At 36.0% G+C, this 11,513-nt stretch overlaps 1 protein-coding gene across 2 annotated transcripts in view; it reads left to right on the top strand.

The window, feature by feature from the left end:
• Window positions 1-11,513, top strand: part of PHF3 (PHD finger protein 3) — an 85,678-nt gene that overhangs the window by 32,324 nt on the left and 41,841 nt on the right. The window contains exons 2-3 of one of the 2 annotated variants that reach the window (XM_011993061.1): window positions 9,925-10,117; window positions 11,098-11,259. In XM_011993061.1, coding sequence (XP_011848451.1) covers window positions 11,118-11,259 — 142 coding nt within the window. In that variant the 5' untranslated portion in view covers window positions 9,925-10,117; window positions 11,098-11,117. The remainder of the gene's footprint in view (window positions 1-9,924; window positions 10,118-11,097; window positions 11,260-11,513) is intronic. The other variant, XM_011993060.1, reaches the window with a different exon arrangement.

Below are 11,513 nucleotides of genomic sequence, written 5' to 3'. Positions count from 1 at the left end.
TAATTTTTTTTTTTTTTTCGTTTTTGTATAGATGGGGTCTTCATGTTGCCCAGGCTAGTCTTGAACTCCTGGGCTCAAGTGATTGTCCCGTGTGGGCTTCCCAAAGTGCTGGGATTATAGGCTTGAGCCACTGCACCTGGCCCTCTTTCCTTTTTGATGGTTATAATGAGTTAATAGATTGAAAAAATATATATGTCACATTGCTTTTTTCCTTATGATGCTCAAATTTTTTTTTTTTAACCAAATCACCTCACAGTGTAGTCAGTGAGATGTACTTTTAAATGCATGTTCTGTTGCATAGTTTTGTTACCGTTACAGAGGCAGAATGCTTCTAAAAGTGCTTGCTGATTTTTTTCATTCTGTGATTTTTAATTTTGGCCTTAGGACCATATTTTCCTCTGTTGCATGTATAATTACAGTCAATTTCAGTATAAGATTTCTTGATATGCAACTTCAAAAAGCACATGAAATATGTAAAAGGAGGTCAGCTTGGAAATTAACTGATCGGTTGTGAAGGTTTGGTAGAAAATTTTTTCCTTAGCTTAAGGCTGAATGTTGATGAAATGCTTTAAATTAAATTTGATACACACTGGTGACAGGAAAATTGTCAAATAAATGACCTTGATTAGTGGACAAAGCAATCTTGGCTTTAATATAGAAACATTCTTGTGATGATTTAGGAAAATAATTATTGTAAATAAATCCTCAAGAAACTGACATTTAAAAAAGTATATTGATCTTCCTTTTTAAAGCAGTATAGTGAACATAATTTAGCTTTTAACTGTTGATTTAGTAGTCTTGGGAAACAAATGATTGTATTATTACTTATTAGCAACGTCCTTAGGTACCGTTTTTGTAGGTAAGGCTTTTGGTCCCTGTATTAACTGGACCTGGGCCAAATACACTAGGAAAAAATTGCTTTTGAATGGTGTGTTTCTCCTCTTTTTATTATACCGTCTTAGGACCTCCTACTTTATCTTTCTCAAACATCTAGAATATTCGATCCATTCATCTAATTGTGAGAGGCCAGGAAACTTGAGTTATTAGAAATATGTGAAATAAAAATAAGAGACTACTTATAAAGGTGTGTATATATGTAAAACACATGGACAGAAATAAACCATATTAAAGTAGGTTTTCACTGAGGGTTTCTATATACTTGATTTTTCTTGAGGAAGGCTCTAGAGTTGGAAAGCTAACTGACGTGAACTTGATGTAAAGGATTACCCATTCTCAACTGTTCATAAGAGGCCAGAGAAACTTCTGGAAGATAACAGGAAGCATTTACTGACTTTTAAACCTACATTATAGAATGGAGCAAGATACATTTTACTGTTGTTTCAAGGCTAAATACATATAATACTAATTTTTTCCTCATTAAGTTATGACATTTACCTAGGTATGTTTATCAGAATTGTGTTTTCCAAGTTGTAATAGTTCTCTTATGTGTTCCAAATTTATTGCAGAGTTGACTTTTTTTATTCTATTCAGGTTCATATCTTTAATCTCTGTAATATATTTGATGAAAGTTCCTTTTATAGAGGCTTTTTTATACTCTTAAAAGGAGACTTTGATTCCTAGGCATACACCTGAAAAAATGCTACTAATTCTGTCTTTTTGAGTGAGCAGCTTTTTTTGTAGTTATTTGGTTATTCCATGTTTGGATGCTTCCTTCTCATCCGTGCTTTCTAAACTGTCATCCTAACTGCATGGGTTAGTCAACACTACTGTGATGGTGTAGAGGTGTTTTATTCTATTTCTTTTGATTGCTGAGGATAACTTCCTGATTTGAGTCTAGTTGAACATGGAGGTTCTCATCTTTCGAGATAGAGCCATGATATTTTTGTATGCACTCATGCATTTGTTCATTTAAGCTGTGTTTTAAAACGGAGTATTTTATGTTCCAGCTGCTGTTCTAGCACTAGTGATACATCAGAAAACAAAAGAATAACAAATTCCTGCTCTTGGGGAGTTCTAGTTAGTGGAGCGTATAGTACCATAATAGTCTCTTCCTGGGCTACTACAAATTAGGGCTGTTAATTGTTCAACTCATTTTCCTGGCCTCTCTTACTTACTGAAAAAATTAATGTGATTCTCTAAGAACTCTGGGTGGTCCTGTTTGTGTCTGTTTTTTTCATATGTTTGAGTAAATGCAACTGAAATGTTACAGAACAAAGTGCCTAGTTGGGAATTGACTTATTAGAATGTGAAACTCAGTGAATAATAATGAGATCCATATTATAAGATAGTTGAACCTTTTTTTTTTTTTTTTTTAAACCTATTCCTGTTTTACAGTAACATGATTTTCATTAAATAACATTCCAGGAATCAGCAATTTACAACAATCATATGTAAGGTATAATGATTTGCTTTGAGGTTAAAGTGATTGGTACTGTACTGTTTGTTTAACAAATGTTTATTTCATACCTATCATATGCCAGACTGTTTCCAGTGCTGGAAGATAGAGTGGTGTTTGAGACAAAGTCCTTGCCCTCATGGAGCTTGCAAGTATTAGGTTGGTGCAAAATTGATTGCGACTTTGGCCATTACTCTCAATGGGAAGAAACACAATTATTTTTGCGTCAACCTAATTGTAAGGTGATAGAAAATGTCTAATTGTTTTTTTGGTGGCAGAGGTCATGGTTTATTTGACTTGGACTAGGGGGTGGGCCTCTCTCTAACATTGAGAGTAGCTGCATGCTGAGATACTTGTAGTGGCCAGCCTTTTGAAAATCCTAGGCAAGTAAAGTACGTTTTAAGCAGAGAAATAGCAAATGAAGTGTACTCAAAATGATGTTTAGTTTATCAGATTAAAGTAATTCATGGTTACTAAATAGTTCTAGTATCTCTGAGGGTTGTGTTTACATGATTACATTCATATTTACAGTTGTTTTGTTTTTTTGGAGACAGAGTCTTCCTCTTTTGTCAGGCTGGAGTGCAGTGGTGTGATCTTGGCTCACTAGAACCTCTGACTCCAGTGAGGTTCAAGTGATTCTCCTGCCTCAGCCTCCCGAGTAGCTGGGATTACAGGCACGCACCACCACGCCCAGCTAATTTTTGTATTTTTAGTAGAGTCGGGGTTTCACCATGTTGGCCAGGATGGTCTCGATCTCCTGACCTTGTGATCTGTCCGCCTCGGCCTCCCAAAGTGCTGGGAGGTGTGAGCCACCGTGCCCGGACCATATTTACAGTTTTTTACTGAACCAAGTCTGTAATTAGTGGGCCGTATAAATAAATGAACTATGAGACAGTAACTTTTTCATGTGCTATTGCATAAAGAAAATCTAAGAAATAAAAATAATATTTAAACAATTAAGAAGCAATTCATAAAGTATTCTCCCCTTCTCCACAGACACACATACTCATATTAACAGAGTGTATACTTTATCTCACTGTAGGTTTTCTAGAATTGGCTAGTGTCTGGCCAAGTGCCTCTTTTCTGCCTGTTTTTATACACGTAGGGCAGACAGAGCTAATCCAAATGAAAATTTGGAATGTGTATTTTTTTTTATTTTTCTTAATTTCATAATGTTGCTTGGTAGCTTAAAAAACACTTTTATACATTTGTTGCCTTTATTGTAATGTCCTATAGTTAGATACTCCTTTAATCAAATTAAAAGATCATATTTTATGGTTAGGTTTCTACTGCTCTGTTTTCCACAGGTATGGTTTGTGGTTACATGATAGGATATCTACTGTTAAAGCAAACTAAATATGCCTGAGAAGGACTCTACTTCTATATTTGAGTGCTTGTGGATGAGCCATAACCTAGCTTAATAGGCAGACAAGATTGGAAACCTAACCTGGTGTATGTGCCTGTACGATAGCTGAGTACTGGTCAATCCCAGTGGCCATACTTGAACCACAGTTGAACACAGTGTTCAAACTGTTCACATAAGGCAAACGCCAACCTGTAACCATTCCAGCTATTTCTGTACCTCACTGCCGATTTCTGTTATGTCAGTTCCCTTCCCTTTTTTGTCTATAAATTTGTTCTGACCACGAGGCACCCTAGGAGTCTTTCTGAATCTGCTGTGATTTTGGGTACTGCCTGATTCATGAGTCGTTCACTGCTCAGTTAAGCTCCTTTAAATTTATTTCTCTTCAAGTTTTCCCTTTAACACTATCTTATTATTTGTTTTGTCTATGCTTGGGATTTTTTTTTTTTTTATGTCAACAATCTTGTATTAACAAATGTGCAGGATTAACACTTTAACATGGCTAACAGCGGAAGCAGCGCCTCTAACAAGCTCAAGTATGGAGGTATAGACCCAATAAAGATTGTCTCTTAGAAAAGGATTGAAAAGATACAGATATCTGCTTAAGTATTTTTTGTTTTTAAATAGTTTTCCAGTGTTGCAGAAAAAATATCCCAAAGTGATTTCAGTTCATAAAAAAGCAGCATTAGGCAGCCTGTGCTGCCTTATAAACCCCAACTCAGGATAACCATAGGAGAAAATCAACCCCCAAAACATTAAAAAAAAAAAATCACCCTTTCTTTTCATCCTTCTCTAGCTTCGACTGCATATTCCACGGAACAGCTAATATCGGGATAAGCAAGACCCAGCTCACTTCTTTCAGCCTTTTGTCTGTTTGTTAAGGTTGATCCTTCACCTCTACAACAATCAATAAATTGATCTCTAATTTCTGGCTCAGATTGCTAGAAACTTGCAAAACATCCTTATGTTTTCTTCAAGGATGGGCCTGAGGGTTCCTTGAAAAATCAAAGGGGCAGGGTACCCACCTGAGACTGGAATGCCTGCCAGGCCCTTTCTAAGCAAAAGCATCCCATTACCTTTCAACTGAAAGTCTAATCTACCAGGTAAGAACAAGTAGCAAATGGGCACTAAACTGTGGCTGTACCAAAAAGCTGAATATCTCCTCCTGTTAACCATAAAGGTAAGGGAGTTGACAGGAGCCAAGTATTTGATCTTATCTGTCTTCAGAGTTTGCATGGTTTAGACTGAAGTCATACTGCAGAGAAAAACATTCAGTCAAAGGATAGGGGTGGCTTTTGCTGTATCTGGTAAAGCTGCCATTCCTGGGCAGCCAAATTCGTTGCTCTTTTATAGAAGCTCTTTTCCCTTATACAAAGTACTTAAGAATTAATAGGGAAATTTTAAATTTGACTTAATAACTGACAAACTTAAAGACATACAAAAAGGCAGTATATAAATCCACAAAGTATTCAAGCTTTTTTAGTAACCCCCATTTTTTTTAAAATCTGAAATTAGTGCTAATGAGTTCTTGAGACTTAATATGAAGCTCTTTGCACTGTAAATATTTTATATTTTTGGAGAAACATTTGATGATATCTAAGACAAATGAATACATATATTTGTGTGTGTATATATAGATGTATGTATGTTTATATATACACATACGTGTGTGTATGTATACACCATATGTGTGTGTATATATATACACTGTATATGTGTGTGTGTATGTATACCATCTTCAACTCAGTGAACCTGTGTTTTAAAATGTATCGTAAGGAAGGAATAGAAGAGGGGAAGAAAAGCATTATTTATATAGCATTGTTTATTTTTTTTCAAATTAAGAACGTGATAATATCTACAGGGATAAATTCATTCCCAAATAGTTAATTGTATGTAACATACAACTCGATGGAGTGTATCTTGCCTCAGCCTCTTTTGGGGGTGAATCTGTGACTCATCCATGAAGGAAAGAAGTCTTACCAAAGGGTGGCCAAGTAGAGAGTGATGGTCTTCTGTGATGTTAGAGGGGAAAGCTATAGGGGTTCTGTTAAGAGGAATTGTTCACATATTTTCTTATACTTAAAAAACACAAGCCATATAAAATAGGTAACTATTCTTTATTGTTGTGATACTGCACAGATATGTTCTTTTTCCCTTCAAGTCTGATACTTACTGCCAACTTTGTAATAGAAGAAATAACTGACATAGAAGTATAATAGTTGAGCTAAGGTTGACCTTTGTGCTGCCTGCATAATTAAGGCATTCCAGATGTGAAGAGCTCCCTTCTAGTCCTGATTTGTCATTCTCCCCCTTTGTATGGTATTAAAGTGATTTAAACAAATCTCTATTGTTGAGCAGTGCAATAAATTTAACTCTGAATGATTTGATTTTATTCTCTTTATCTCATTTGCCCCCTTTCCAAAAAGATAGGTTTAATTTAAATAGTCTGGAGTTAAAATAGTAGCAATGTCAGGAGGACTTCACTTAAGCAAGTTTAATTAGGACAATTTGGGGTTGAGATGGGAGGAATTTTAATGTGATGTAAAATCAGGCTCGAAGAGATTTCTGAGTATGATCATGGACTTTATGTCAAAATTTTAAAACCATTTGGGGTTAAATTTATTCCATTTCTCAACAATAGGGATTGGTTTAAATCACTTTAATACCACACAAAAGGGAGAATTACAAGGCAGGACTAGTAGGGAATTTTTACATTTGTTATGTGATAATTATGCTGGCAGCGCAAAGGTCAAACTCAGCTTAACTACTTCTAGGTCAGTTATTTCCTCTGTTATAAAGTTGGCATTAAGTTTCAGACTTGGGGATAAAAATGAGAATGGCACCTAGTACCTAGTTCTGGAATATACAAGGGAAGAAAAAACATACTGGAGGTGCTTCTGTTGTTGGGGCTCTTGTTCAGCATGAGAACTCTGGAAACTCTGAAGGCAATGTAGAGCTTGATTTCATGTAGAAATGGATTTTTGAGTTGAAGGAAGTGTGTTGTCAGGAGGAGCAGAAGTTCAAAAAAAGATGCATGCTTGGAAATCTTTCCTTGAGAAACATCCTAAATGCAGTCTTAGTTATTCTAATTGTAGATTGTCGACCAAGAGGTTGTTCAGGGATAGAACCCCAAGTCATCACTTACCTTCCAAGTTATTTTCCGGCACATATAAACATTGTCAGATCTCTGTTGATTTTTCCCTCTTCTGTCCGTTTCCTTCTCTCCACTTTTCTCCATTAAACTTAAAAGCGACTACAATTATTGTCATCTTCATTTACTTACTCCTTAACTCCTACTCATCTGATTCTCTGCTTTGTGTGTCAAACTAGTGGATTTCTCTCCTTTATTTGTTCTTTGGGTTGCAGTTAGCCTTCCTGATTCCCACTACTATGAAATTTTTGTGATGTTGCTTTATCTTCACGCATCTTTGGTCTGATCTTTTTCCTTCATATCATCAATATATCAAAAAAGTGAAGTCAGTATGTTACTTCCAAATTTGTTCTTTCCAAATTCTCTGTTTGTTCAATAGAAACATTTTTTTCTCACTTATCAAGGTTTAAGTTCTCCCAATCTGTCTTTCCCCGTAATGCTTTTATTCAGCAAATATTTTCTGGAATACCTACTATATACAAGGTTGTGATTCTAGATTCTGGGGATTCAGCCCCAAGTAAGAGACAAAGGTCTTTACCTGTGCAGCTTATGCTGTGGTGGAGAAGACTGTCAGATAGATACTTAATGTCATATAGAGAAACATTTTAAAGGATAAAGTAGCTAAGGATCCGTAGGCAGTAATGGAAATATGTACTGTTTTGCATAAGGTGGTTAGGGAAGGTTTCTCTGAGAAGATGGTATCTAAGTAAAATCTGAATGAAGGGAAATAATGAGTTATGGGTATTGGGAGAAGAGCCTTCATGCGGAGGGTATAGCAAGTGCAAAAACCCGGAGATGGGCTTATGCTTCTCTATGTTCAGGAAAAGCCATTGTGACTGGAGGAGAGTGAATCAGCAGGGGGAGGAGATGAAGTCAAAGAAGTTGGCAGGAGAAGATCCTGTTAGACCCTATGGGCCCTGGCTAGGATTTTGGGCTTTATGTCTAAATGTGTTGGGAAGGTTTTAGAGGATTTTGAACAGAAGAATATTAACGTGATCTGACTTAATATTTTAGAAGGATCACAGTGATAACTGTGTGGAGAATAAACTGTCAGGGGAGAGGGGATGGCAGTAGAGAAACCTGGGACACTAGGAGGCTGTTACAGTCTTGATGAGAGATGGTGATTTGGGAGTAGAATGTTAGCTGGTCAGATGTGTGATACATTTTGAAGATAAAGCTAGCAGGATATGCTGATAGCTTGGATGTGTCAGATATGGGGAGAGGAGCTAAGGACAGTTCTTGAATTTTAGAATTGAACTAGGTGATTGGAGGTTCCATTTACTCTGAATACCTTGGGAGGAACAGTTTTTTGAGGGGGAGGGAGGATTGATAGAATCAGTGTTTATTTTTGGTATGTTAACTTTGAGGTACTTATTGGACAACTTAATGAAGATGTCAGATTACACTCTTCTGAAGGTCTCATGAGTTTTGGGTTGGAGAAGATACCTGTGGGAATCAGAGTATAGATGGGCTGGGATAAGATCACCTTAGGGATAAGTGAGTGTGAAAGGGATACGTGAGTATGAGTGTAGATAAAGAAGAAAGATGGGGGGACTGAACTGTTGGATCCTTCAATATGTAGATGTCGGCAGGAAGAAAAGACTTTATCAAAGGCTGTTGACAAGTGGCTAGGGAAATGGGAGGATGTGATATCCCAGAAGTGAAGCGAAAAAAATGAAGATTCAGAAAGTGGAGAGGAATCAGCTATGTCAGATGTTGCTAGGAAATGGAATAATTTAAAACCTGATAATTGACCTTTGGATTTGGCTTGCTAAATCCTGTTGATTCTGCTTTGTAATATAGCTCTAAAATTCATTACATGACTTCACTCCTTGTCAACAAACACTATTAATCAGGCTTTCCTCCTGGTCTGTTTTTCTATTTTGGATGGTTCTTTTTTCTCCTGTTTACATTGTAGAATACATGCTCATTATAGAAAACTTGGAAATCTCAGAGAAAGTATAGTGAAGGTTAAAAAACAACAGCAATGGCAAAATTCCTTACAACTAAAGATAATCACGATTGAACAGTCTGTTGCGGTTTTCCTATTAATGTTTCTTACACATCTTTGTAATGTATATACTATATATATGTATGTTTTTCTACAGAATTAATGAAAAGTAGTCTTAAAATTTGCGTATTTAAAGGAACTTAGTAGACCTGTAATCTAATGTCAAAACTTTTTTGAGGCTGGGTGCAGTGGCTCATGCCTGTAATCCCAGCACTTTGGAAGGCCAAGGCAGGCGAATCACCTGAGGTTAGGAGTTTGAGGCCAGCCTGGCCAACATGGCAAAACCCCGTCTCTACTAAAAATACAAAAATTAGCTGGGCGTGATGGCACACACCTGTATTCCCAGCTACTTGGGAGGCTGAGGCAGGAGAGTCACTTGAACCTGGAGGTGGAAATTGCAGTGAGCTAAGATCACACCACTGCACTCCAACTTGGGCAACAGAGTGAGACTCCGTCTTAAAAATAAAATAAAATAAAAACAACAAAAACCTGAGGTTGTATGTGAATGTGTGGCAACAAATATTCCATCATGTTGGAATACCTAACTGGACTTCCTACCTGTTTTTACGCAGATTATATCTTAAATGAATCCTGATTAATTTTTCTAAAGCATATTCTCCAAACTTTTAGTGCATAGCATAATGGTTAAAAGCATGGGCTCTATTTTTACTTTTATAATACATGCTTATAGCAGGAGATTTGGAAAATAGGAAAAAGATATATTCTTATCTGTTTATGGATAAGAATTACTGCCTATGATTACTAGTAAAATTTTCATCTGTTTTCTACCATTCTTTTTTTTTTTCTATCTAAATGTACATACGCAGGCATTTTATTTGTGTGTTTGTTTCTAACGAGGATCACACTGTATTTTCTGATCAGCATTTTTCTTCACAATCCATTCTTTCCTCTCTTTTTAAATTTATTTTGATCAAAGCATATGAGCAGTTTCATGATTCTGTTTGTTGTCAAATTGCTCTTCAAAAAAAATTGTGTCATTTAAAAGTAAACTTATGAAGAATTTTGTTCTCTTTAAATTTTAGGATAGACCACTATCTTGTTGAGCTCTTTTAAATGAAGTTCTACTTGGACACAAAGATGGGGACTAGATAACTCCTTGAGGTTCCTTCTAACCCCTAGGATGAAGATAATAACTAACATTTGTATAGTGCTCTAAAGTTTACAGAGTGAGTTCTCATACATCATCTCACTTGATCCTCACAACAGCCCTGTGAGGTAGGTAGGACAGGTATTGTTATTCTCGTTTTAGAGATAAAGAAACTGATAGAGAGGTTAAGTGACTTGATCAAGGTGTTTTTCTTTTTGTTTTTTTTTTTTAACGTTCTAGTAAGGATTTGAATCCAGACCTTCTGGTCTAAATAATCACATTCTTTTTGGCAAGATTTCATACAACTGCACATTTAGAATTACTGATACATGTTGGCTAAGTGGCATTTGTTCTATACAGAAATAAACCTAATGACAATATGAGTATGGTGTTAGTATTTCTTTGACTGTTCCTGAGTCTTTTTACATTCTTTCTCCACCCCACAAATTAAGTACATGACTCTGTCTCTCTTTTGACTAGGAAAAGGTAATGTAATTATATAGCTATATTAAACATCTACTGTTTTCTCCAGCATTTGGGAGAAGGGGAAGTTACATTATGTTTTTCATTTTTTTCCTGTTTCTTTTTCTTCCTTTTTTTTTCTTTTGGTACCAGTCAAAAGTACATCTGCATTGCTTGCTTTCATACATGTAGCATAAAGTCTTTAGTAGAGTATTGGGATCCCAGTTAGAAGTAGAATTTTTGATTCTAGCATCAACCTAGAATCAAGCTTTTCAGGGTATGGAACTCTTGAACTACCTTAACCAAAGTTGTGATACTTGAGTACTCCAGGTATAGTCACCTATGTCTTTCACAAGGGGTCAGCAAGTGATAAATGGAAGTGATATTTGAGGCTAAATCAGGAAGGAGTATAATATAGCTAATACTGTCTTTGACTAATTATTTTACAAGGTGGAAGTTTATAAAACTGACTTGATTTGGGAGTTTGGTAGTGGCAATTTCACATGTTAGAAAATTTCACACTCTAGATTTTCAGGAGTATGTAGTGTTACGTTGAGACTATCTCACAGTATTTTCTGTGCTGCCTTTAATTGCCTAACATTCTCAATATTTTTAAAAATTAACTTTTGTTGTTGTTTTTTTCTAGTTGTTGGTCTTGACGATATTATGGATGAAGGAGTTGTTAAAGAAAGTGGCAATGATACCATTGATGAAGAAGAACTGATTTTACCTAACAGGAACTTAAGGGACAAAGTAGAAGAAAATTCAGTGAGATCACCAAGAAAATCACCTCGTTTAATGGCACAAGGTAATCCTTTCAGAGAGGTCTAGCTAGAAAATCAGAGGTATAGGGGCAGATGTGTTAAGTTATAAAACTGCTGAGCAGAAATCATATTTTCTTGATGTTTTGCTAATCCAGTCATTTTGATGACAATCAGTTTTGAGATCATGTCAATTTGTTCCGTAAGTTTTCAGTACCCACCACCCCACCCTACCCATTTCTCCTTCCTCAGAGGAAACCACTAGTAACTCTTTGAGCTGGTTTAATTTTTTTTTTTTTTT

Source organism: Mandrillus leucophaeus, unplaced genomic scaffold (assembly GCF_000951045.1).
Source record: "Mandrillus leucophaeus isolate KB7577 unplaced genomic scaffold, Mleu.le_1.0 Scaffold424, whole genome shotgun sequence".
In the NCBI taxonomy this organism is placed as follows: Eukaryota; Metazoa; Chordata; class Mammalia; order Primates; family Cercopithecidae; genus Mandrillus; species Mandrillus leucophaeus.
The sequence above is the reverse complement of the archived record's forward strand: the minus strand, read 5'-3'. Positions and strand labels throughout refer to the sequence as shown.